This window comes from Electrophorus electricus, chromosome 18 (genome assembly GCF_041902795.1).
Source record: "Electrophorus electricus isolate QZ-2024a chromosome 18, ASM4190279v1, whole genome shotgun sequence".
NCBI classification, from domain to species: Eukaryota; Metazoa; Chordata; class Actinopteri; order Gymnotiformes; family Gymnotidae; genus Electrophorus; species Electrophorus electricus.
In genome coordinates, this window is record NC_137514.1 from 6,132,991 (window position 1) to 6,160,000 (window position 27,010).

Here is a 27,010-nt window from a genome sequence, read left to right on the forward strand (position 1 = left end):
GTAATCTCGTTCCCTGGATAATCTAATACCCGCATTCAGCGGAGGAACGGATTTGTTCATGCACAAAGACAACGACTATTCGATTCAATTATGCACACATTTATGCAGTCAACTCAATTCATGCTTTCTCCTTTAAACGTTCTACTTGTGATTCTTCTTTTACTGAAATACACATTACACTTTTTGCTGAAATGATAGTTGTAAAGTTGTACATTAAATAATATATATTTAAAATATTTGTTCTTTTACCATGTTATATTACCATGTAAGTTTAGATACACTTTTAGTAAACTCACATTTTGAATTTTTTATTTAAAATCAATTAAAAATCACACAGGACAACCACAGTGTGTACATGAGGGTCTATGGCCTACTTTCAAAAAATTTATTCAGGAGGGCAAAAAATACTTCTATTATCCTTAATTCACTGTTACAAGTTATTCATGATGAGAGAGTTTAAGGGGGAAATACAGCACTGGTGGGAATAATAAATGACTAACTCATAACTTCTTTTGGAATTTCGCTGTTGGATCCTCTGTACTGGTACCTGCAGGGAGAAGGAATACAGATGTATTAATGCCAGTGTCACATTATCACTGTTACTGACTCTCCATGTGACACACTTAACCATCAGACAGTGTCAATTAATAATAGCATCCATAGCACAGCTAGTTCAGACAACACACACACACACCCCACACCCCCCGCGCACACACCCCCCCCCACACACACACACACACACCCCACACCCCCCGCGCACACACACACACACCCCCCCCACACACACACACACACACACCCCACACCCCCCGCGCACACACACACACCCCACACACACACATACACACACCCACACACGCACACCCCCCACACACACCATCCCCACTTCTTCTTTTCTCTTTCGTTGTTTCTTTTTATGTCTCTTGTCATCTTGCTCTCCCCTCTCTCATTTATTTTTCCTTCACTCCTGTTTTTCTTTTCATCTATTTTTCACTCTCCCTCTCTCCTCTATTCCCACTCTCTTCCTCACCCTCTTTCTCTCTCCTTGCCCCGTGTATTCCTTTCTCCCCCCCCCCCCCCCCCCGTTTCTGTCCCTCCAGCTGCCTCTTACACGCTCCATTATCCAGCCGATTAGCCGAGGCAGCCCCAGTCCAGTGACGGGAATGATGGGTGGAGAAGGGGATGGGAAGGGCGGTGATGACAGCGCGAACACTGCAGACAGTACAGGCCCAGACGAACCACAAGGGGGCGCCCTCTCAGTGGCTGGCACAATTACAGACTATTGATCGCCACTGAGCAAAACAGTCACTTAACTGATGGCAGCAGCCAGTATAGGTGGCAGGCTAAAGTACTTAGAGAGACAGTGACACAGGAGGACTCCTTTGGATAATACTTAGTCTTCACCCAGAGGGAACGTGTGCAGTCAGCCTCTCATTAAACCAGCAGGGGCCGTGCGCCGTTTAGTGTCGTGCACGGAGGGAAGCAAACCAAGAGAAATGACTGGGGGAATGGCTGCAGTAGAACTAGAACCTTCCGGCCCTCCCTTTCTCTGATTGGACAACCCCGACTCACACACCCCAGGCCAACGATTCAGGGCAGTGCCACTGCCTAGCACTAGTGTAAATATCGCTCATTTAGCGGAGAGAGCATATTTGCTAAGAGGAATTTCTGCGACAGGTGGTTGCAGTCAACGGAGCGTGAAGAAGAGAGAAAGAGGATTGGTGTAGAATGCACTTCCTCCTGACCCTCTTAAAAAAGCCCATGAAAGTATATCAAAGCAAAGCGAAGCAGTCGTGAAGGCTCGAGCGCGATCCCTGAAACACACAGAAGCTCCCGTACTAGTCGGTTTTCTGCATTTCCCTACATTTTTTGGTGTGCATCAGTGATCTTACAGGAAATAATGTTTGGTTTTTTTTGGCTGCCAGTGCGGGTGGACGCATGCAACGCGCAGAAGTGGGAGGGCTGTGATCTTGTAGAGCTGCTGTAATCAAATGAATGCTCTTGTTTAACTGAGCGATTGAAGCAAAGCGCCTGTTGCCAATTCAATCTGGACGGCATCCTCAAGGGGCCCCAGCCAGGCGGAGTTTATGTTTTAGTCCAGTTCATAAGCCCTGGGTGGGGCAGGGCCTGGGTGGGGCAGGGCCTGGGTCCCTCACGGGCCCAGCGCAGAGGTGTGCTGTGATTGGTCCGGGCTAACACGCTCCCGCCTCCTCCTCCTCCAGTCGTCGAGCTCGTCCCAGGAGCGCCTGCATCAGCTGCCCTTCCAGCCCACCATGGACGAGCTGCACTTCCTGTCCAAGCACTTCGGCAGCACCGAGAGCATCACAGACGACGACGGACGACGGTCGCCACACGTGCGGCCGCGCTCGCGCAGTCTCAGGTACGCAGGTGAACGTGACCCCCCCCTCCCCACACACACACACACACACACACACACACACACACCAGCTTCTTACCCCACTCTTCCACTGGCCGTAACTTCAGCAACATGTAGCCCTTCAGCCTTGAGTGCTTCAGGACTGTCTTCATTCATCTCTCTCTCCCTCTCCCCAGTCCGGGGCGCTCCCCCTCTTGCTATGACAACGAGATCGTCATGATGAACCATGTGTACAAGGAGCGCTTCCCCAAGGTCAGAGAGGAAGGCATCAATGAATTTCATTTCCATCACTTCCTCGTCACCTTTTGAACGTTTGCGTTATTTCGGGTGGTCCATTCGGGGTTTGGTAGCTCCTGCTCATTCAGCGTCACATAAGCGCGCTTCGTATGTTGTGGGCAGGCTACGGCTCAGATGGAGGAGCGTCTGGCCGAGTTCATCCAGTCCTACTCTCCGGAGAGCGTGCTGCCGCTGGCTGACGGGGTCCTGAGCTTCATCCACCACCAGATCATCGAGCTTTCCCGAGACTGCCTGACCAAATCACGCGAGGGCCTCATCACCACCGTCTACTTCTACGAGCTACAGGAGAACCTGGAGAAACTAGTGCATGATGTGAGTGTGTGAGCATGTTATTTGCTGCTAATATAGAGAGTCATCTGTCTCCTCCTTCCAGCGGGTGGTCTTATTTTTCTCTCCCTCTGGTCTTCTACAAGATGCCTGGGAGTTTGAAGGTGCGGCGCACTATTTTCACCATTTCACTGTTATATATGATTTGTTACCAGATTCTCTCTCTCTCTCTCTCTCTCTCTCTCAGGCATATGAGCGTTCTGAGAGTTCTGAGCTGACCTTCGTCACAGAGCTTGTAAAGAAACTCTTCATTATTATCTCTCGGCCTGCCAGACTCCTGGAGTGCTTGGTAAGCAAGTTTACTCTCCTCACCAACACACACACACACACACTCACAGTGTCTTGTATTACTATCCTTGAAGGGATAGTATATAAAGCCATGCCTACACCTAAACCTATTCATAACTTTAATCTTAATTTAATTTAAATGTAAATCTTTTTTGCTTTGCTCTTTTAGTATTATGAAAGTAAAAGCTGTTTAAAAAAGCAAATATTCCCTTTTTTGGCTGGGGGCCAACCAGGGACAGGCACCAACAGAAAGCTCCCACATTCTAAAAATGATTAGGTTTTCCTGTCATTGTGGGGACATTTGGTCTCTATAAAGTCATGAATGCATGCACACTCTCACATGCACTTACATACATAGCTGTATACATGGGCACATACACACACACACACACACACACACACACACACACACACAGACACAGATTCCATTTTCACTAGTCTAAGCTGTGACGGGTGGATTTTTTGTTTGACTGGTGACGGCTAGCTGATAACACTTTTCCCCCTGTGCGTGCCTACGGTCGGCAGGTCAACCGCACCCTATCCGCTCCGTCGGCCTCGGCTGGCCCTGCCTTCCCAGCCTGACATTTCCATATTCTGTAGTCGCCATGGTGACCAAGCTGATGAGGTCACAAAGGGTCAGGTGTTGAATATGGAGGATGGCAGTCATGTGTTGCGGTGATGATGTGGGCTACAATAGGTACTGACAGGGCAGATGGAATCAAGCAGACGTGTTCGGTTCTCCATGCGTTCTCCTCGTGGTGGGAGAGCCAGAATGTCACGGAGCCAGAAAGCCCAATATTAACGACTCCTGCTGCTCCTGTTAACCCACCTTTCTGCTTGACCGTGGTCAGACCATCACACAACCAGCGCAGTGGCCCCTTCACTGAGGCAGCTCTCGCGCGCCTTCTCTCTCCTCTCCCTCTCTCCTCTTTTTCTCACACTCTCTCTCTCTCTCCTTCCTCTCTCTCCTCTCTCACAATCTCTCTGTCCTTTCCCTCTCTAGCTCTCTCTTCAAGTCAAGTCAAGATGGCTTTATTGGCACGACTGTACAAAATACAGTATTGCCAAAGCACTGAAAATGTTTAAAATTTTAACTTCACATAATAATAAAATTAAGAAGAAGAAGAATAAAAGCACCAGAAATATTAGTAATAATCTCTCTTCTCCCTCTCTCTCTCTTCACTCTGTCTCTCTCTGTCTGTTTCTCTCTCTCTGTCCTGACTTCATTAATCCGTGCCCCTGAGGGACGGAGGGCTGTCGGTCTCCTGCCTGCTTCATCCTCTCTGAGATACACACTCCCCTCATCTCCTGCCTTGCTAGGACGTCAGTCACTCCGATAGTGTGGGAAATAAGCACAAGCGTATTCCGGAGTGCTTTCTCTACACAGCAGCAACTCTGCCGTCGAGCAGCTGCAGCTCGGAATTAACCACGGCAGTGTCGAATTAACCCGTACAGTGTTGAACGAAGCCAGATGGACCTAAAAACAAACACCCTACAGATTAATCCAACAGTGGGATTTTTAGGAACGGTTGTGAAACGGGTGTGTGGTGCTTTACAGTACAGACTAAAATACAGAAGGCAAATGCTGAGTCGGTTGCTGTTCCCTGTGACAGAATAAGATCAGTATTGCGCCAGTTAACATGTGGGCTAAAGCTAACATAGCTTTCTTGTGAGAATGTGAGAACGCTAATGCTGTGAGCTGTAGCTAACCGGGAGAATCCTGGTCTCAGCTAACTGGTTCCACTAGGATTTAGCCATTGTTAGCTAGGCTAGCACGGTTTCCCTGAGCTGGTCCTGCGTCAGATCCGGTCCCGGGAGACTTAATCACCGTATCCACCAAATCCACACACCAAGTCTGGTTGATCTGTTATGATTGGCATGTTCTAATGTCTCTCATCCCGTGCTAGCCACACCATTGCCATCTTATGTCCTACTTTAAACGTTTCAGATGTAGGAATGTTAATGTCAGTGCAAGTTCCCTGCTTTTGGCTTTTCCTTCTATTGTGCTTGGCTGTTGTTCTCTGCGATTATTAGAATTTCTGTTTATATCATTCAATCATTACGTTGTGACAGCGGCTGTTGTAAAAAGCACCACATATATGAACTTTGATTTGTTGTGGATTAGCATTCTGGTTCTTTCAACACCAATCACAGAAGGTATCTGTCTGTGTGTCACGCTTAAACCTGTCCCCCTCGTGCAGGAGTTTAACCCCGAAGAGTTTTATCACCTGCTGGAAGCCGCGGAGGACCACGCTAAAGAGGGACACCTGATGAAGACGGACATCCCCCGTTACATCATCAGCCAGCTCGGACTGACCAGAGACCCACTGGAGGGTGAGGCATGCGCACGCAAACACACACATCTACACACAAACATGCTTATACAAAGACACACACACACACTCACATCTGGTGCGAGAGAGAGAGAGAGAGAGAGAGAGAGAGAGAGAGAAAGCAAGTGATGAGGTAAGCATCAGGTAAGCAGACAGAGGCAGTTAAATGAATATAGGAGGCTTTAGAGGGCACTACCAGCACACTTTACCACTCAAAATGAGTTTAGTGCTGTAACATATTGGCTCAGTCACGAAACTGCATCTTTACTCGCCGTCGCGTTATTCTGAGACATTCTGAGGCTTGAATCAGCCTTGTCCTTCTGTAACTGACTAAGCACTCTGATGACTCTGAGTCTCACTGCTGTGTCTGCACATCAGACAAGTTGAGGCACGTCTGAAAGCACGCAGCACGTTCAAACCACACTGCGCAGAGCCGTCCGCAGTGCTGGGGGTTTGGCGGTGTGTTTGAATATCTCCCTGCTGGTTTGTTTTGTATCTCCTTTCTTGTTGAGCTGTTTGCTGTGTCTTTATTTAGCGCTTCTCAGTGAGAACTCCCTACCTGCCAATCCCTGCTTCTCTCTCTCTCTCTCGCTCTCTCTCTCTCTCTCTCTCTCTCCCACTCTGTTCTCTCTCTGTTTTTCTCTCCCTTTCTTTTTCTCCTCCTCTTTCTATCTTTAATGCTTAAATACTACTCCACCACTTGGGAAGGTAATAACCTTAGTGCTGCTCCCTCATGACGTGTAGCATGGGTTCGTGTCAACTCTGACACTGTCCTGTCTACATATACACTAGTGCTATACTAGTGCAAGATGTGGTCATCTTGTATGTGTAACGCGAGCACATTAAACATATTTATCAAGACTTTATGAGAGCTGAGAGACAGTTGGGTTTGTCGTTCTCTCATAGAAATGGTGAACCTAGACAGCTACGACAGTGAGGGACCACACACACCTGAGACAGATGACTCAGCCGAGGTAAAAAGCGCGGGTGTGTGTGTGTGTGTGTGTTTTGGCCCTGTTACCCTGTGTTTTTTATGTGCTGTAATGAACATCTTGGAATAGATGCATGTTACTGGCTCTAACACTAGTAATATTGAGCTGAGTGTGTTCCATGACCATTGATGTCATTGTGTGAAGTGTGTGTGTGTGTGTGTGTGTGTGTGTGTGTGTGTGTGTGTGTGTGTGTGGAGTGTGTGTCATTGTGTGTAGTGTGGGAGTGTTTGTAGAGGGTGCTGCGAGGCTGAGTGTGGGAGTTTGTGTGTAGGGTGGTATGAGGCTAAGTGTGGGAGTGTGTGTAGGCTGGTGTGAGGGTGATGTGTGTGTAGAGTGGGTCAGGGTGGTGTTGGAGTGTGTGTGTATGCTGGTGTGAGGGTGGTGTTGGAGTGTGTATGTGTAGGGTGAGTCAGGGTGGTGTTGGAGGGTCTGTGTAGGGTGGTGTGTCAGGGTGGTGTTGGAGTGTGTGTAGGGTGGTGTGTCAGGGTGGTGTTGGAGTGTGTGTAGGGTGGTGTCAGGGTGGTGTTGGAGTGTGTGTAGGGTGGTGTCAGGGTGGTGTTGGAGTGTGTGTGAGGTGGTGTCAGGGTGGTGTTGGAGTGTGTATGTGTAGGGTGGTGTCAGGCTGGTTGAGACTTCTGCTGTGGTCCTCAGGGTAAGCTGAAGACCATGAAACCTCCCTGCGAGTCAGACTTTCAGACCATCAAACTGATCAGCAACGGAGCTTATGGGTGAGTGTGCATACACACACACTCACACACACACACACACACACACACACACACACATAATAGACTTCTGAATATTTCCAAAAGTTATGTCTGTTTTCTCTTTATCCCTTTATGTCTCTCATTTAAAAACAGCTCTGTTAGCATAACAACGTTTTATAATCAGACGCTGAAATATGACACACGCGTGAGTGGTGCTGCAGAAATGCATTCTGTCATCACGCCTTTCCTGTTTTGAGCCCTGATGAAGTCAGAGGCAGCAGAGCTAGCATTCTTCAGTGGTTGGCATCACTCTGTCTGCTGTCAGTCACAGCGGCACTAACCAATCACGACGAGGGCAGCCAGTGCTCTCCCAGGAGTGTGTTCAGGTGCCCCGCGTCGCGGTGTGGGCAGCAGGTCCAAACAGAAGTGTCCCTGAGGAGGCGTGTGTTCGCTAGGAAGAGCCTGGTGGGTGGGACTTAATGACTAAAGTTGAGAGAAAAAATGGGGTACACACACACACACACACACACACACACACACAAAATAAATAATAATTTTTTTTTGAGCAGTTGAAAAGTATGAAGACAGCACGCTGTCATGATTCATAACCTGACGGATGCAGAATTTCCCCACCCTGTGTGCTTCTGGGATCGTTTGCAACAATTTCTGGCAAGCAAGCAAAATGTATTTTTAGCTCTTTCGACCGCTCAGAATTGTTTTACAGCGAGGCAGGAAGGGAAAACGCGTCTCAGCATTGCGTGCATTAGCCGTACGGGTCTTACAGGCAGCTTCTGGCACTTCCTGAGGTCAAGATTGCATTTTGGGATAGTGACAGAGTTCATATGCGGTGATGGTTTCTCTCACCGTCCACAGCGCGGTGTATCTGGTGAGGCACAGGGAGACGCGTCAGCGTTTCGCCATGAAGAAGATCAACAAGCAGAACCTGCTCCTGAGGAACCAGGTGCAGCAGGCCTTCGTGGAGAGAGACATCCTCACCTTCGCCGAGAACCCCTTCGTCGTCAGCATGTTCTGCTCCTTCGAGACACGCAGGCACCTCTGCATGGTCATGGAGTATGTGGAGGGTACGCCAGACACACACACACACCTCTGAATGGTCATGGAGTACGTGGAGGGTACGACACACACACACACACACACACACACACACACCTCTGAATGGTCATGGATTATGTGGAGGATACGATACACACACACACACACACACACACCTTTGCATAGTCATGGAGTATGTGGAGGGTAAGACACACATACACACACACACACACACACACACACAAACACCTCTGCATGGTCATGGAGTATGTGGAGGGTAAGACACACACACACACACCTCTGCATGGTCATGGAGTACGTGGAGGGTACGACACACACATGCACACAAACACACACAAAAACACACACACCTCTGCATGGTCATGGAGTATGTGGAGGGTAAGACTCTCTCTCACACACACACACATACACACAAACCTCTACATGGCCATGGAGTGCATGGAGGGTAAGACGATCTCTTATTCACTCACTCACACTCACACACACCCACACACGCAAACACACACACAAACATCTATATGGCCATGGAGTACATGGAGGGTAAGACGATCTCTCACTCACTCACACACATACACACACACACACATGCACATACACACACACACACACACACCTCTGCCAGTCATGGAGTATGTGGAGGGTAAAATGCACAAACACACGAGCGTGCACACACACACACATCTCTGTAAAATCAAAAACTATGAGGACAGTGTGAGCATATAGACACACACACCACAACGCAGCACTAGAAGATGTGATTGACAGGGTGCACGCCTGCTCCACTGTAGGGACATGTACATGGGATGTCTGCCAGGAATATCAAGTACACGTCTCTCCCTGCTAGAGGACTTAACGACAGACAGACAGACAGACAGACAGACAGACAGACAGCTCTGTGTAGTACCAGCTCTCCTGGGGGTTGAGTAGGCTGGGATGTTTATGCTGTGCCGTGTGTAATTGCTCTGTGTAGCTGATGTTCTAGAGTTTGTAGAGAAACTCTGACGCTCTGACTGTCTGTATGTCTGTCCACATTTCTGCCTGTCTACTTCTTGCCTTCTTTTTTCCTCTCTCTCTCTCTCTCTCTCTCTCTCTATCTCTCTCTGTTATTATGTACCCTCTTTGTGTTCCATGACACATCAGCGCTCATGTCAGAGTTGCTCTGCTGTGAGTAACAGACAGGCCAGCACAACTTATCTGTCTGCTGCTGGTCACTGACCAAACCCAGCCACAGCTGATCTCTCTGCTCATACCCAGCCACAGCTGATCTCTCTGCTCATACCCAGCCACAGCTGATCTCTCTGCTCATACCCAGCCACAGCTGATCTCTCTGCTCATACCTAGCCACAACTCCTGCCTCATGCTTGGTGAATCAGCTGTTAATTGAAATTAACCTAATGACCCTTTTAACTGAACACACACAGAAACAATGAAAATAAATCAGCATCACTACCCATCTTCCAATCCTCTGATCCAGTTGATTGCTTTTTTATTCAGTGTATGTATAGATTATAACTTCCAAATAAAAAACAACAACAAAACAAAAAAAACACTTTCATTTTGAAAAGATGATGAGATGATGAGGAACTGTGACTTTTGTCTATTAGGGGGCGACTGTGCTACCCTACTGAAGAACATCGGGGCCTTGCCTGTGGAAATGGCTCGCATGTACTTCGCCGAGACCGTCCTGGCCCTGGAGTACCTCCATAACTATGGCATCGTTCACCGCGACCTCAAGCCAGACAAGTGAGTAAAGAGGCTGGAGCTCCCTCTGCTGGGCTGGAGGTTTACTGCAAGAGAAGACAGGGTTGTGAGATGGTCATGTTTCGCACTCCTACAAAAAATATTTTTTTTTCATTTTCACATACATTCCCAATGCCCTGTTCTTGCGATGTAAGTAGATGTAGCCTAATGATGCATAAACGTTCAAATCTAAAAACCCAGTAAAGCACAAAGCCCATACTGATTCTGGATCAGCGTTGCGTTACAGAGCTCTGTGCCTGATGTGTCCTCAGTCTGCTCATCACCTCGATGGGTCACATCAAGCTGACAGATTTTGGCCTCTCCAAGATGGGTCTGATGAACCTCACCACAAATTTGTACGAGGGCCACATCGAGAAGGACGCTCGGGAGTTCTTGGACAAGCAGGTACGGCTCACCTCTTGTCCCACGCTGGCAGGTGTGAGCACTCGGCACGACACACTCAACGCTGTGGCGCTTAGGAAAAAAGTGTGATATTTTAAAGTGGTCTTTGTATGCTAATGAGCACTGTTCTCATTGGTCACCTGGGTGGTGGGTGGGTGGACATTGTCCACTGGTAGAAATGTCTGCGGCAGAAGTGGGTTAAGCGAGGAGAGCAGAGACGCTGTTTATCCCACTTTTACTGCACTTAGTCCGCTAACTCGGTGTCACCTCAAACAGGCATCCAGACCGCATGTGGGAGCACATGTTCTGTGCAAACATATACGGTGAGAAACACGTCAATACAGTGCAGCATTGTTTCAATGTGTCTCCTTGAAAGTCCTGAGAGAATATGTATGGCTCTCATGATTTGTTTACAGTTTTTCTGGTGGATCTTGGTTATAATAATATTTGACTAACATGGGCTTTTCGGGGCCAGTGCTGAGGTCTGTTTTTAGAGAGCGGTGTTGCCGACACATGATATGAGGCTTATATTTCACTGCATTTCAACCACGGCTATTTTAAGAAATAAGAATAGCATAACACTAGATTTATGACATATTACAGAATAATAAACCATGTCATTTATGCACTAAATGCTATTGACATTGACAATAAAGAAATAAAATACAAGATTTAAAATTGTCCTCTAACTTCTGTCTTAAAACAGTAATACAAGTCACAGGTATTTGTAAATATCATTAGAGACAGGATACTGTTTCATAGAGCCATGCCACACAACCACAGGCAGGAAGCTTGCTGTGTGCTATACATGCACTGTATGATTTCCTTGTATGTCAACACGAACTTTTCACCATAACACGTCGCCTTTTGGGATGTTTCATATCACTCACTATACTATGAGTATTTCATATCACTCACTATACTCTGAGTATTTCATATCACTCACTATACTCTGAGTATTTCATATCACTCACTAAACTCTGAGTATTTCATATCACTCACTATGAGTATTTCATATAATTCACTAAACTCTGAGTATTTCATATCACTCACTATACTATGAGTATTTAATATCACTCACTAAACTCTGAGTATTTCATGTCACTCACTATACTATGAGTATTTCATATCACTCATTATACTCTGAGTATTTCCTATCATTCACTATAATCCGAGTGTTTAGCCAAAGGAATGAGACTCTATCTTAGTTGATGCATCTACAACAAACAATCTAAGCTAATAATAACATAAGCTAATTTAACATTTTAATAATTAAGACCAAGACTGTGTTGTGTTTGAATATGGCGTTGTTTCACACTAACTACTATTTATTTATTTGTATATTTGTTTGTTCATTCTGAGCTTTTAATTACTCGAGGTTAGCAAAGCTAAGGGCCTATTACCACATTTGTGAAGCAGACTAAAAAAGGTGGACCGAAATGTACATTTTTATATCCTTCATGTTTTTTATTAGATATCCTCATACGAAATGTTACTGTATCTTAAACTAAAAAACCTGAAAAGTGAGAAAACAAAAAGTCATGTTTCTTGCAGTAAATGCAAAGCTGGGAGCAGTCCTGCCTAGTCCCTGCCTGATATGCACATGGCGCTAACATCCCTTAAACCGGCTGCTGCAGCTGAGATTGTGTCTGAGATAACGACATCGTTTTCATATTCTCAGAAGGCCGAATATTGGCCCAGTTAATCTGCCTGCCTGCCGTCAACCGCTGCTGTACCATGCAGTTGTCGTCCCATAATGCACTCGTTGTCCTCCAAGTCTGCCAAACGTGGCTTTTCTCCATTTCTCCATACTAATGTGTGTCAGGTGCCAGCTCGTCCCCTCTCCTAGCCTTGGGAGCCTTTGTCAGGATTTACACGAACATTCCCAAATGTGGGCTTTTTTGTGGTTTTTTGTTGTTGTTTTTAGGTAATTTGACAAGGAACATTACTACGGGTTGCATGCCTTTTAAAATATGGGCGCATTACACCACGATGGAACATTACACCACGAATGAAGGACTTGGTTGTTTTCTCTCTCTTCCTCCCTCAGGTGTGCGGCACCCCCGAGTACATTGCCCCTGAGGTGATCCTGCGCCAGGGCTATGGCAAGCCCGTGGACTGGTGGGCCATGGGGATCATCTTGTACGAGTTCCTGGTGGGCTGTGTGCCTTTCTTCGGGGACACGCCAGAGGAGCTGTTCGGCCAGGTGATCTCAGGTGGGCCACGTTTCCAGACAGGCGATCTGATCCGGACACTACCATCGTTAAGGACCCGGGTTCAGACCACTTTTTCAGTGTAATGAGCTACTGTAATGATTTTCATGCCTTCTGCAGCCTAAAGCTTATTGTTTGTTTTCACTTGTTCACAGTTTCATTTTATTATTTTATTGCTTTTGGGAAGAACTTTGAGCTGCATTTTTAAATAAGAAAATCTAAATGAAGTTATTGTTATTATTATTGGTAGTCGTAGAAGTATAGAGAGAATGTTATCTTGCTAAACAGTACAATTATTGTCTATTTGACTCATTGGAGGTTCCTCTAAACACCTCCTCAGACATTAATCACACCCTTTGCTCAGATACGCTCTCTCAGCTCTGGCCTGGGCGCTAATTAGTGTGGTGCTTCCTGGCAACAGTATTGCTAACATTAGCAACTGTGCTAACTCTCCCACACTCATATGTGTGTGTGTGTGTGTGTGTTTGTGTGTGTAGATGACATTGCCTGGCCTGAAGGAGACGAAGCGTTGCCTAGCGATGCCCAGAACCTGATTTCCACGTTACTACAGACCAACCCACTGGTGCGATTAGGCGCAGGTGTGTTAGCTTGAACTGTGGGTAGATGGACAGATTAACACCTGCATATAATTTTCCATGCTTTACTGCCTTTTGTTTGTTTGTTTGTTTGTTTGTCTGTCTGTTTGTCCTAATCAGGTGGGGCATATGAGGTGAAGCAGCATTCGTTTTTTGCTGGACTGGACTGGAACAGTTTACTGAGGCAGAAGGCAGAGTTCATTCCCCACCTGGAGTCAGAGGAGGACACCAGCTACTTTGACAGTGAGTCTCCTGTCCACACGTTGCCTCTTAGCTGTTGGGAGGTTTACTGCACCCTGCACTCTGTCATCCATGTCTCATCACTCTCTCTCGCGCTCTCGCGCTCGCTCTCTCTCTCAGCGCGTTCAGAGCGCTATCGGCACATAAACTCGTACGATGAAGATGACACGAATGATGACGAGCCAGTGGAGATCAGGCAGTTCTCCTCCTGCTCACCGCGCTTCAGCAAGGTCAGAGCTCCCTCTCCATCTCTCTCTCTCTCTCTCTCTCTCTCTCTCTCTCTCTCTCTCTCTCTCTCTCTCTCTCTCTCTCTCTCCATCTCTCTCTTTCTCAACCTGGCTGTTCCGCCATCTGCCTTCCTCTTCAGTCGTGCCGCGTCTGTCCCTCATTCCAGAATCATCCCTCTCCTCTTTCACTTCTCACTTTCTCCTGACATTTCAAGGCCAGGACCTCAATCTCTCTCCCTCCATCTCGCTTTCGCCCACCCCCACTCTCGACTATATCAATCCCAGGAGGTCGGTATTTCTGTCATGACGCCTGTGTCTTCTGTTCTTTTAATCCATCTCTCTCTTTTTCAGCCTTTCAGTCACTACTTGCTTTTTCTTTCGCTCTGCCTAACCCGAGTGGATGTTTATCTTTCCGAGTCCCTTGTCTCTCTCCATCTGTCTCTCTCCATCTGTCTCTCTCCGCTGTCTCTCTCCATCTGTCTCTCTCCATCTGTCTCTCTCCGCTGTCTCTCTCCATATGTCTCTCTCCATCTGTCTCTCTCCGCTGTATCTCTCCATCTGTCTCTCTCCATCTGTCTCCATCTGTCTCTCCACTGTCTCTCTCCATCTGTCTCTCTCCGCTGTCTCTCTCCATCTGTCTCATCCACAGGTCATGTTGAAATGTCAGCGTGCCACTTTTTTTTGGCTTCTTCTCCACTCCATCCCCTGTGCACCTGCTCTCTCTCTCTCTCTCTCCTAAGGAGAGCGCACTAGTAGGAAGGGTGGAATTACAGAGCTTAGGAGACCTTCTAGAAAGCCTTTGAAAAGTGAAACACACACACACACACTGAACGTGAAGCCAAATGTCGACAGGTAGAAGCGCTTTTGAAAGGCTCAGCCAGACGAGACTAACCGAATGGAGAAACGTTTCTCATCGCACGCTGCAAAAGCCGTGCCGCGAGAGCGACTCCCGCACCGTTCGTTCGTTCCCAGTCTTCCTGGATCAAACTTCGTGGAGTTCATATGACCCTTGTCACGTTGCAGCTCCGCGTCGGTGCTGAATCGACAGTCAATATCGCTCGTCCATGCTGTTATTTGTAGCGGATTGACAGGAAGAATGGATTACCTCCGCAGACTGTTCTGAGTGGTCCTTCTCAGTCCTCCGTAGTGTGAGGAGTCCCCGGGCTGCAAGCAGAATGACTCCCAGCTGTCACCGTGGTGTCAGGGTTATACAGAGCTCCAGACCAGCAAGCAGAATTACCGCAGCACTGGAACCTCGGAAGGGTGTTGTACACACACACACACACACACACACCCAACACCATAAGCCTAGTTACATCACATGTGAAATTGGTTCATTGGATTTAGGTATAATCTATAAATCCCAATAGTATGTGTGAAAGTAAAATAACTGAAGAAAAATAACTCAAACTCAGCCCTTCATGGTCCATACACACACTTACACATGCACTTGACATGCTGCTACATCTTATGTTTAAAAGCTCTGTAATTATTACAGTGGCTGCTATGGCGTCCCGATTGCTAAAACCCTTCTTACTGAGGTGTTCCTTAGATCAGAGCGTCCCCCACGCGTAAAAATACCCACACACACACACAGGAGCGCTCGTAACAGTAGACTCTTAGTAAGTAAAGCTTCTGATAACTTTTGTGTTACTCTCAGAAGAAGAGTATATTTGTAGGTCTCGAAGATGTACTTGAACGACACATACATGTGCGCGCGCACACACACACGCTGAGTAACCACCGGGTGTCCTTTCACAGTCTTAGCACTCAGACGTAATGTTTTTGTTGTAGTTGTAGAGGGATCAGCCTTGTTCCAAAACCCGAACCATAAAAAGTAAGCACCGCGTTTTCTCCGATTGACCACTCCCGCTCGGAGCGGTCCATGTTGTGGGGGTGCAGATTAGGCCTCTCTAGAATGTATTGCTCCTGCTTACTCCTGAATCGACATTGTGTCACTTAGCCGGTGTGGTTATCCAGGGAGACTTGCTCTATATTAGCTACCCCAACCCTAAACCAATCAGCAATCAGCACGTAGACATAGAGTGACCACAGTTGATGCTGCCCACTGTAGCAACTATACAGCACCGCTAAGAGCGTGTGTTAAGAGCGTGTGGTAAGAGCGTGTGTTAAGAACATGTGGTAAGAGCATGTGTTAAGAGCGTGTGGTAAAAGCGTGTGTTAAGAGCGTGTGTTAAGAGCGTGTGTTAAGAGTATGTGGTAAGAGTGTGTGTTAAGAGTGTGTAAAAATGTATTTCCAGTGTTGCTTACCTGTACAGCAGGTCTCACCTGTGACTCATATGAGTCTCATTTCATTTGTTTCTCACACGTAGCTTTGAAATGTGATCTGGTGTGGTTCCTCTCGCAGGTGCTGGGCGATATGAGGTTCCTCTCGCAGGTGTTGAGCAATGTTGAGGTTCCTCTCGCAGGTGTTAAGATTGCAAGCACTTGTGCCAGATTAAGGGCTGCAGGCTCTCGCCTGTTCTGCTGGCTTCCACAGGTGTATAGCAGCATGGAGCACCTGTCCCTGGAGCAGAAGACGCCCGTGGTGACACGCCGCGAGCATAAGGAACGTCGCGAGGACAAGATGGCCAAGAGAGAGAGTCTCGGTAGCTTCGGCAAGAGCTGGAGAACCGGCTCACCTGAGATGTGAGAGTGTGTGTGTGTGTGTGTGTGTGTGTGTGTGTGTGTGTGTGTGTAACAGAGAGTGGCTCTGGGGGTGTATGTGTTTAATCAAAAGTATTTACAATGTCTGAACTTCCAATGTACCTCATAGTAAGGAATGACCAGGTTCCACCACTGTCTTCTCCAACATATAATCCAGCATCTAATCTTCTCCTCTTTCTCTCTCGCTCTCCTCTCTCTTTTGGTAGGAAGCGTCTGTCGTGCTCCGAGTCTCTGTATATGGAGGGAGACTCTAGTCCTCCTCTGGGTGCCAGGCGGCGTTTCTCGGCATTGATGGACACGCACCGCTTCGCCTCGCCTCTGGAGGGTGACGGGGAGGCGCAGGCTCACCAGGGCGGTGGTAAAGGCAGAGGGTCGTCAGTAGAGGGCTCCACTGCCCCTGCATCACCCAGTGCCACGGAACACAGCAGATCCATAAAGGACGGAGCAGGAGTGACCACAGGAGGTGACCAAAGGGGGCAGGGCAAGAAGAGGGAGGAGGGATCATTACTGGTTATTAATTATTAATGGTTAATAGGTAATAATTAATCATTATTAACAACACTGACTCATAATGGTCATAGTAACATAATATTACTGTAGAAAATGAATAACTGAACATGTATAATGGGAGGGGTTAAAAATAAACGTGTATAAGGGGAGGGGTTATTACTGAATGTGTATAAGGGGAGGGGTTAATACTAAACGTGTATAAGGGGAGGGGTTATTACTGAATGTGTATAAGGGGAGGGGTTATTACTGAACGTGTATAAGGGGAGGGGTTAATACTAAACGTGTATAAGGGGAGGGGTTATTACTGAAGGTGTATAACGGGATGGATTATTACTGAACATGTATAAGGGGAGGGGTTATTACTGAACGTGTATAAGGGGAGGGGTTAATACTAAACGTGTATAAGGGGAGGGGTTATTACTGAACGTGTATAAGGGGAGGGGTTATTACTGAAGGTGTATAAGGGAAGGGGTTATTACTGAAGGTGTATAAGGGAAGGGGTTATTACTGAAGGTGTATAAGGGGATGGGTTATTACTGAACATGAATAAGTGGAGGGGTTATTACTGAACGTGTATAAGGGGAGGGGTTATTACTGAACGTGTATAAGGGGAGGGGTTATTACTGAACGTGTATAAGGGGAGAGGTTATTACTGAACATGTATAAGGGGAGGGGTTATTACTGAATGCGTATAAGGGGAGGGGTTATTACTGAACGTGTATAAGGGAAGGGGTTATTACTGACCGTGTATAAGGGGAGGGGTTAATACTAAACGTGTATAAGGGGAGGGGTTAATACTAATAGTGTATAAGGGGAGGGGTTATTACTGAACATGTATAAGGGAAGGGGTTATTACTGAACGTGTATAAGGGGAGGGGTTATTACTGACCGTGTATAAGGGGAGGGGTTATTACTGAACATGTATAAGGGGAGGGGTTATTACTGAACATGTATAAGGGGAGGGGTTATTACTGACCGTGTATAAGGGGAGGGGTTAATACTAATAGTGTATAAGGGGAGGGGTTATTACTGAACGTGTATAAGGGGAGGGGTTAATACTGAAGGTGTATAACGGGATGGGTTATTACTGAACGTGTATAAGGGGAGGGGTTATTACTGAACGTGTATAAGGGGAGGGGTTAATACTAAACATGTATAAGGGGAGAGGTTATTACTGAATGTGTATAAGTGGAGGGGTTATTACTGAACGTGTATAAGGGGAGAGGTTATTACTGAACGTGTATAAGGGGAGGGGTTATTACTGAACGTGTATAAGGGGAGGGGTTATTACTGAACATGTATAAGGGGAGGGGTTATTACTGAAGGTGTATAACGGGATGGGTTATTACTGAACATGTATAAGGGGAGGGGTTATTACTGAACGTGTATAAGGGGAGGGGTTATTACTGAACGTGTATAAGGGGAGGGGTTATTACTGAATGTGTATAAGGGAAGGGGTTATTACTGACCGTGTATAAGGGGAGGGGTTATTACTGAACGTGTATAAGGGGAGGGGTTATTACTGAATGTGTATAAGGGGAGGGGTTATTACTGAACGTGTATAAGGGGAGGGGTTATCACTGAACATGTATAAGGGGAGGGGTTAATGCTAATAGTGTATAAGGGGAGGGGTTATTACTGAACGTGTATAAGGGGAGGGGTTATTACTGAACATGTATAAGGGGAGGGGTTATTACTGAACGTGTATAAGGGGAGGGGTTAATACTAAACATGTATAAGGGGAAGGGTTATTACTGAACGTGTATAAGGGGAGGGGTTATTACTGAACGTGTATAAGGGGAGGGGTTATTACTGAACGTGTATAAGGGGAGGGGTTATTACTGAAGGTGTATAAGGGAAGGGGTTATTACTGAAGGTGTATAACGGGATGGGTTATTACTGAACATGTATAAGGGGAGGGGTTATTACTGAACGCGTATAAGGGGAGGGGTTATTACTGAACGTGTATAAGGGGAGGGGTTATTACTGACCGTGTATAAGGGAAGGGGTTAATACTAAATGTGTATAAGGGGAGGGGTTAATACTAAACGTGTATAAGGGGAGGGGTTAATACTAATAGTGTATAAGGGGAGGGGTTATTACTGAATGTGTATAAGGGAAGGGGTTATTACTGAACATGTATAAGGGGAGGGGTTATTACTGAACGTGTATAAGGGGAGGGGTTATTACTGAACGTGTATAAGGGAAGGGGTTATTACTGAACATGTATAAGGGGAGGGGTTATTACTGAACGTGTATAAGGGGAGGGGATAATACTAATAGTGTATAAGGGGAGGGGTTATTACTGAACATGTATAAGGGGAGGGGTTATTACTGAACGTGTATAAGGGGAGAGGTTATTACTGAAGGTGTATAACGGGATGGGTTATTACTGAATGCGTATAAGGGGAGGGGTTATTACTGAACGTGTATAAGGGAAGGGGTTATTACTGACCGTGTATAAGGGGAGGGGTTAATACTAAACGTGTATAAGGGGAGGGGTTAATACTAATAGTGTATAAGGGGAGGGGTTATTACTGAACATGTATAAGGGAAGGGGTTATTACTGACCGTGTATAAGGGGAGGGGTTATTACTGAACATGTATAAGGGGAGGGGTTATTACTGAACATGTATAAGGGGAGGGGTTATTACTGACCGTGTATAAGGGGAGGGGTTAATACTAATAGTGTATAAGGGGAGGGGTTATTACTGAACGTGTATAAGGGGAGGGGTTAATACTGAAGGTGTATAACGGGATGGGTTATTACTGAACGTGTATAAGGGGAGGGGTTATTACTGAACGTGTATAAGGGGAGGGGTTAATACTAAACATGTATAAGGGGAGAGGTTATTACTGAATGTGTATAAGTGGAGGGGTTATTACTGAACGTGTATAAGGGGAGAGGTTATTACTGAACGTGTATAAGGGGAGGGGTTATTACTGAACGTGTATAAGGGGAGGGGTTATTACTGAACATGTATAAGGGGAGGGGTTATTACTGAAGGTGTATAACGGGATGGGTTATTACTGAACATGTATAAGGGGAGGGGTTATTACTGAACGTGTATAAGGGGAGGGGTTATTACTGAACGTGTATAAGGGGAGGGGTTATTACTGAATGTGTATAAGGGAAGGGGTTATTACTGACCGTGTATAAGGGGAGGGGTTATTACTGAACGTGTATAAGGGGAGGGGTTATTACTGAATGTGTATAAGGGGAGGGGTTATTACTGAACGTGTATAAGGGGAGGGGTTATCACTGAACATGTATAAGGGGAGGGGTTAATGCTAATAGTGTATAAGGGGAGGGGTTATTACTGAACGTGTATAAGGGGAGGGGTTATTACTGAACATGTATAAGGGGAGGGGTTATTACTGAACGTGTATAAGGGGAGGGGTTAATACTAAACGTGTATAAGGGGAAGGGTTATTACTGAACGTGTATAAGGGGAGGGGTTATTACTGAATGTGTATAAGGGGAGGGGTTATTACTGAACGTGTATAAGGGGAGGGGTTATTACTGAAGGTGTATAAGGGAAGGGGTTATTACTGAAGGTGTATAACGGGATGGGTTATTACTGAACATGTATAAGGGGAGGGGTTATTACTGAACGCGTATAAGGGGAGGGGTTATTACTGAACATGTATAAGGGGAGGGGTTAATACTAAACATGTATAAGGGGAGGGGTTATTACTGAACGTGTATAATTGGATGGGTTATTACTGAACGTGTATAAGGGGAGGGGTTATTACTGAACATGAATAAGTGGAGGGGTTATTACTGAACGTGTATAAGGGGAGAGGTTATTACTGAACATGTATAAGGGGAGGGGTTATTACTGAACATGTATAAAGGGAGGGGTTATTACTGAACATGTATAAGGGGAGGGGTTATTACTGAAGGTGTATAAGGGAAGGGGTTATTACTGAGCGTGTATAAGGGGAGGGGTTAATACTGAACATGTATAAGTGGAGGGGTTATTACTGAATGTGTATAAAGGGAGGGGTTATTACTGAACATGTATAAGGGGAGGGGTTATTACTGAAGGTGTATAAGGGAAGGGGTTATTACTGAACGTGTATAAGGGGAGGGGTTATTACTGAACATGTATAAGTGGAGGGGTTATTACTGAACGTGTATAAGGGGAGAGGTTATTACTGAACGTGTATAAGGGGAGAGGTTATTACTGAACGTGTATAAGGGGAGGGGTTATTACTGAACATGTATAAGGGGAGGGGTTATTACTGAAGGTGTATAAGGGAAGGGGTTATTACTGAACATGTATAAGTGGAGGGGTTATTACTGAACGTGTATAAGTGGAGAGGTTATTACTGAACGTGTATAAGGGGAGGGGTTATTACTGAACATGTATAAGGGGAGGGGTTATTACTGAAGGTGTATAAGGGAAGGGGTTATTACTGAACATGTATAAGTGGAGGGGTTATTACTGAACGTGTATAAGTGGAGAGGTTATTACTGAACGTGTATAAGGGGAGGGGTTATTACTGAACATGTATAAGGGGAGGGGTTATTACTGAAGGTGTATAAGGGAAGGGGTTATTACTGAAGGTGTATAACGGGATGGGTTATTACTGAACATGTATAAGGGGAGGGGTTATTACTGAACGCGTATAAGGGGAGGGTTTATTACTGACCGTGTATAAGGGGAGGGGTTAATACTAAACGTGTATAAGGGGAGGGGTTAATACTAATAGTGTATAAGGGGAGGGGTTATTACTGAACGTGTATAAGGGGAGGGGTTATTACTGAACGTGTAGAAGGGGAGGGGTTATTACTGAACATGTATAAGGGGAGGGGTTATTGCTGAACGTGTATAAGGGGAGGGGTTATCACTGAACGTGTATAAGGGGAGGGGTTATCACTGAACGTGTATAAGGGGAGGGGTTATCACTGAACATGTATAAGGGGAGGGGTTAATGCTAATAGTGTATAAGGGGAGGGGTTATTACTGAACGTGTATAAGGGGAGGGGTTATTACTGAACGTGTATAAGGGGAGGGGTTATTACTGAACGTGTATAAGGGGAGGGGTTATTACTGAACGTGTATAAGGGGAGGGGTTATTACTGAACGCGTATAAGGGGAGGGGTTATTACTGAACGTGTATAAGGGGAGGGGTTATTACTGAACGCGTATAAGGGGAGGGGTTATTACTGAACGTGTATAAGGGGAGGGGTTATTACTGAACTTGTATAAGGGGAGGGGTTATTACTGAACTTGCATAAGGGGAGGGGACTGTATCTGAGTCTGTACCTGGCATCCTGCAGATAAGCCGCCCAGAACGAGTGAGGTGTCAGCACCACAAGCCATACCATCAGCAACCATGGCACAGCAATCCTATCCTGCCGTCTCCCGGGATACAGTCACTGTGGGTGACTCCCACAGCCAGCGGGCCACCAACGACCTGGTCTTGCGACGGGCGCGACACCAGCAGCTCTCCGGAGATGGAGAGCAGCGTGCCGCGCGGCCAGGCAACAAGGTCCACAAATCGGCCTCGGCCACTGCGCTGTCCGTCATTATCCCAGCAGGTGTGCTTCCACCGCCCGCCACAGGGGGGCTCTGGGGGTGTGAGTGTGATGCTAAAGAAGTGCTACAATGGAATGGACTTATTTAATGGTTTGTAAGCCAGTAATAGTTTACTTACTTGTTGGGGAAAGCTTATTAAGAGACTAAGATCAACAACGTTATCAGACCCTGACTTAATAGCTTGTCTGATAGTTCTGTTTGGACTCTCATCTCTCTCTCTCTCTCTCTCTCTCTCTCTCTCTCTCTCTAGTTGAGCAGTTTGCTGGCTCCCCATTGGCCAGCCCCATGTCTCCTCTCTCTGTGTCGTCCAACCCGTCGTCGCGGGACTCGTCCCCAAGCCGTGACTACGGGCCGGCGGTCAGCATGCTCCGCTCACCCATCACCATCCACCGCTCGGGCAAGAAGTACGGCTTCACGCTGCGCGCCATCCGCGTCTACATGGGCGACAGCGACGTCTACAGCGTCCACCACATCATCTGGGTGAGAGCCCCAGAGACAGAGAGTTAAAAAGAGAGAGAGAGAGATGTATAAGAAATGCACAGAGCAACCTGTAAAATTTGCTTTACTTTTAATGAAGAAGAATGCAGAAAAAAATGAACTGGTCTTAACAGAGTGAAACTGATTCAGATTCAGCTGCAGGAGTCAGTTGTGTTCATCTGACAGTTGCGAGTGTGTTTTAATATTTACACGTATTATGCCGTCTTTCTCAGCTAATGGCACCAGAGAGGTATTGAACAGCAGTTATGAACTCTCTCTTTGTGCAACCGCAGCATGTGGAAGAAGGAGGTCCGGCCCAGGAAGCAGGGCTTTGTGCGGGAGACCTCATCACTCACGTCAACGGAGAGTCTGTGCACGGATTGGTCCACACAGAAGTGGTGGAGCTCATTCTCAAGGTCAGAAATACCACTGACCCCAGTTGATCCTGCTCTGTTGCACATGCGGGAGATCAGTTCACTGCTCTGTTTGACCATTTGACCATTTAAGGCATTTCTATTCAGTAATCTGTCTTACCCTTTTGTCCAAAACTTCTAGCTACTGAAAAAACAAAACTAAACATCTTAAAGTTAAAACTCTTTCTGCTGGTTGAGTGGTACTTCTTAAAAATTGATTCTTGAACTACTGAATGTGTTGTACCAGTCAAAAGTTCGGGCACACCAGATTAAATGTATATTTTTCAGAATGTTAGACCTTTTCATTCTAAGTATTTAAATTTGTTTCCAAGGCTATCAATAGTGAAAATGGGTTAAGCAAAAATTAAATGTAAAAATATATTTTTTGATATGCGTCTACTTTACAAATAGCCTACCCACAGTGCTTTATTCTTGTTGCTGTTGAGAGATCAGCATTTGAAGTTCTTCCGACTGCTGGTAAAGCTGTTGACCTCATGAGGCCACTGCGCAATTTAGTTTACCCATAGCATAGCATAGTCTTCACTTTTATTCTGCAGTGTGGAAAATAGTAAAGATAAAGAAAAAGTAAGCGTGTACTTAGCCTGGCAGTTTAGCTCAACTTGTGCTACTGAAAATGATCTATGACCTATCACCGTTATGAAGACTGATCTGCGTTGGTCTGTCCGTGTTCTCAGAGTGGTAATAAGGTCACCGTGACGACCACTCCCTTTGAGAACACGTCTATCAAAGTAGGTCCAGCTCGCAAATCCAGCTACAAGTCCAAGATGGCACGGCGCAGCAAAAGAACTGGGAAGGAGGGACAGGAAAGGTGAGCTGTCTGTCTGACTCCTCCTGCCGTCTGTCTGACTCCTGCTGTCTGACTCCTCCTGCCGTCTGTCTGACTCCTGCTGTCTGACTCCTCCTGCCGTCTATCTGACTCCTGCTGTCTGACTCCTCCTGTGTGACTCCTCCTGTCAGTCTGACTCCACCTGTCTGTCTGACTCCTCCTGCCGTCTGTCTGACTCCTGCTGTCTGACTCCTCCTGCCGTCTGTCTGACTCCTGCTGTCTGACTCCTCCTGCCGTCTATCTGACTCCTGCTGTCTGACTCCTCCTGCCGTCTATCTGACTCCTGCTGTCTGACTCCTCCTGTGTGACTCCTCCTGTCAGTCTGACTCCACCTGTCTGTCTGACTCCTGCTGTCGTCTGTCTTACTCCTGCTGTCTGACTCCTCCTGCCGTCTGTCTGACTCCTGCTGTCGTCTGTCTTACTCCTGCTGTCTGACTCCTCCTGTCTGACTCCTCCTGCCGTCTATCTGACTCCTGCTGTCTGACTCCTGCTGTCTGACTCCTCCTGTCAGTCTGACTCCACCTGTCTGTCTGACTCCTGCTGTCGTCTGTCTTACTCCTGCTGTCTGACTCCTCCTTCCGTCTATCTGACTCCTGCTGTCTGACTCCTCCTGTGTGACTCCTCCTGTCAGTCTGACTCCACCTGTCTGTCTGACTCCTGCTGTCGTCTGTCTTACTCCTGCTGTCTGACTCCTCCTTCCGTCTGTCTGACTCCTGCTGTCTGATTCCTCCTGCTGTCTGACTCCTGCTGTCTGACTCCTCCTACTGTCTGACTCCTGCTGTCTGAGTCCTCCTGCCGTCTGTCTGACTCCTGCTGTCTGACTCCTGCTGTCTGATTCCTCCTGCTGTCTGTCTGATTCCTGCTGTCTGACTCCTGCTGTCTGATTCCTCCTGCCGTCTGTCTGACTCCTGCTGTCTGACTCCTCCTGCCGTCTGCTTGATTCCTGCTGTCTGACTCCTCTTGCCATCTGTCTGACTCCTCCTGCCATCTGTCTGACTCCTCCTGCCGTCTGTCTGACTCCTGCCGTCTGTCTGACTCCTGCCGTCTGTCTGACTCCTGCCGTCTGTCTGACTCCTGATGTCTGACTTCTCCTGCCATCTGTCTGACTTCTCCTGCTGTCTGCCTGCTCCTCCTGCTATCTGTCTGACTCCTCCTGCTGTCTGTCTTACTCCTGCCGTCTGTCTGACTCCTGATGTCTGACTTCTCCTGCCATCTGTCTGACTTCTCCTGCTGTCTGCCTGCTCCTCCTGCTATCTGTCTGACTCTTCCTGTCTGAATACTCCACTGCTACGATTTTGCTGCTGGAGTGTAAACATGTTGCAGACTGGACACTGGGCCTTGGTTCGTTGTCATTGGGGTATTATTAAATTAGGTGTATGATGATCTATGTGTATTTCTGTGCATAGATTGTACTCAGTATTGTATGTCTACTTCTTCATAACTAACTCTGGTTTTGCAAAACATGTTTTTCATTTATGTTTTTCCTGAAAACTGAGGCTACTAGTGCCAGTGAGCATAATGCCACAGTCTGTAGTGCGTTCGTCTTCCGTCGCTCACACGAGTGTTGGTCTTGTTGTCCCAGACTCTTCCCTCTTCTTCTTCCTTCACAGCAAGAAGCGCAGCTCGCTGTTCCGCAAGATAACCAAGCAGTCGAACCTGCTGCACACTAGCCGTAGCCTTTCATCTCTGAACCGCTCGCTGTCGTCCAGCGAGAGCCTGCCAGGGTCCCCCACGCACGGCCTGTCTGCTCGCTCTCCGACCCAGAATTACCGGTCCCCCCCTGACGCCTCTTACCTCGGTGAGCAGGCCACACCTGCACTCAGGAGATTTGTATTCACAACCAAACGGCTGTTTGCATGCTGTTTCAGTCGTGTATCTGGGGGAAAAAACGCTTTTACTCCAAATTGTTTGGCGTAACCTAAAATAACATCTTTTTTTTTTTTTCCACTGAAATGTAACCCATTAGGACTTTTAATAAGCCTGTTGTTGACTTCTCTATGACTTTAGTGATAAGATTAATGCCACACCTCTTACCGTGTTGGCTTGCTCATTTCAGGTACCTCATCCCAGAGCAGTTCTCCTGCCTCCAGCACCCCCAACTCTCCCGCCGCGTCCCAGCACATGCGGCCCAGCTCTCTCCACGGCCTGTCCCCGAAACTGCATCGCCAGTACCGCTCAGCCCGGTGCAAATCCGCTGGGAACATCCCTCTGTCTCCTCTGGCCCACACTCCATCCCCGACTCAGGCTTCGCCACCACCCTTGCCGGGGCACACGGTTGGGAGTTCCAACATGACCCAGATCTTCCCCGCTAAACTGCACTCCTCCCCTCCCATCATAAGGCCCAGGCCCAAGAGCGCCGAGCCTCCCCGCTCACCGCTCCTCAAGCGGGTCCAGTCTGCAGAGAAGCTCGGGTCTTCTCCCGGGGACAAGAAAGGAGGGATTGGGGTGATGAGAAAACACAGCCTTGAAGTCAGCCATTCCGATTACCGCAAGGAGGGCTTCCACTGCGAACTGGGCCTTCAGAGCTTGTTGGAGACGGAAGGAGAGAATCTGCCCTCGGTCCCATCGCCCCTGGAGACTGGCGTTTTGAAACCGGCGAGAAAACTGGGCAGGCAGGAATCACCGCCAAGCAGAGACGCCCTGTTGGCGGGAAGAGAGCGGGAAATGGAGAGAGGAAGTGACAATAAACTCGCAACAGTCCTAGAAAAGTCACCTCCTGCCATTAAGACATCAA

General features: G+C 47.1%; 1 protein-coding gene and 1 long non-coding RNA gene across 6 annotated transcripts in view; one reads left to right on the forward strand and one right to left on the reverse strand.

Annotated features, from left to right (window-relative positions):
- Positions 1 to 27,010, forward strand: part of mast1a (microtubule associated serine/threonine kinase 1a) — a 60,685-nt gene that overhangs the window by 28,316 nt on the left and 5,359 nt on the right. For all 5 annotated transcript variants that reach the window (XM_027013729.3, XM_027013728.3, XM_027013731.3 and 2 more), the window contains 22 exons: positions 2,223 to 2,380; positions 2,554 to 2,629; positions 2,777 to 2,986; positions 3,189 to 3,290; positions 5,491 to 5,623; positions 6,529 to 6,596; positions 7,266 to 7,342; positions 8,195 to 8,403; positions 10,000 to 10,138; positions 10,408 to 10,540; positions 12,588 to 12,753; positions 13,248 to 13,349; positions 13,467 to 13,589; positions 13,707 to 13,816; positions 16,314 to 16,462; positions 16,687 to 16,943; positions 22,281 to 22,541; positions 22,790 to 23,019; positions 23,310 to 23,432; positions 24,125 to 24,258; positions 25,887 to 26,074; positions 26,333 to 27,010. The exon at positions 26,333 to 27,010 is cut by the window's right edge and continues 5,359 nt beyond it. In XM_027013729.3, coding sequence (XP_026869530.2) covers positions 2,223 to 2,380; positions 2,554 to 2,629; positions 2,777 to 2,986; positions 3,189 to 3,290; positions 5,491 to 5,623; positions 6,529 to 6,596; positions 7,266 to 7,342; positions 8,195 to 8,403; positions 10,000 to 10,138; positions 10,408 to 10,540; positions 12,588 to 12,753; positions 13,248 to 13,349; positions 13,467 to 13,589; positions 13,707 to 13,816; positions 16,314 to 16,462; positions 16,687 to 16,943; positions 22,281 to 22,541; positions 22,790 to 23,019; positions 23,310 to 23,432; positions 24,125 to 24,258; positions 25,887 to 26,074; positions 26,333 to 27,010 — 3,826 coding nt within the window. The remainder of the gene's footprint in view (positions 1 to 2,222; positions 2,381 to 2,553; positions 2,630 to 2,776; positions 2,987 to 3,188; positions 3,291 to 5,490; positions 5,624 to 6,528; positions 6,597 to 7,265; positions 7,343 to 8,194; positions 8,404 to 9,999; positions 10,139 to 10,407; positions 10,541 to 12,587; positions 12,754 to 13,247; positions 13,350 to 13,466; positions 13,590 to 13,706; positions 13,817 to 16,313; positions 16,463 to 16,686; positions 16,944 to 22,280; positions 22,542 to 22,789; positions 23,020 to 23,309; positions 23,433 to 24,124; positions 24,259 to 25,886; positions 26,075 to 26,332) is intronic.
- LOC145651977 (uncharacterized) lies at positions 19 to 16,236 on the reverse strand. Its single transcript, XR_014118148.1, has 8 exons — positions 16,103 to 16,236; positions 14,919 to 15,060; positions 10,042 to 10,182; positions 8,186 to 8,428; positions 7,663 to 7,804; positions 2,680 to 2,974; positions 2,457 to 2,574; positions 19 to 547 (listed from the first exon to the last, which is right to left on the reverse strand). It is a non-coding gene; the product is annotated as an uncharacterized LOC145651977 (long non-coding RNA).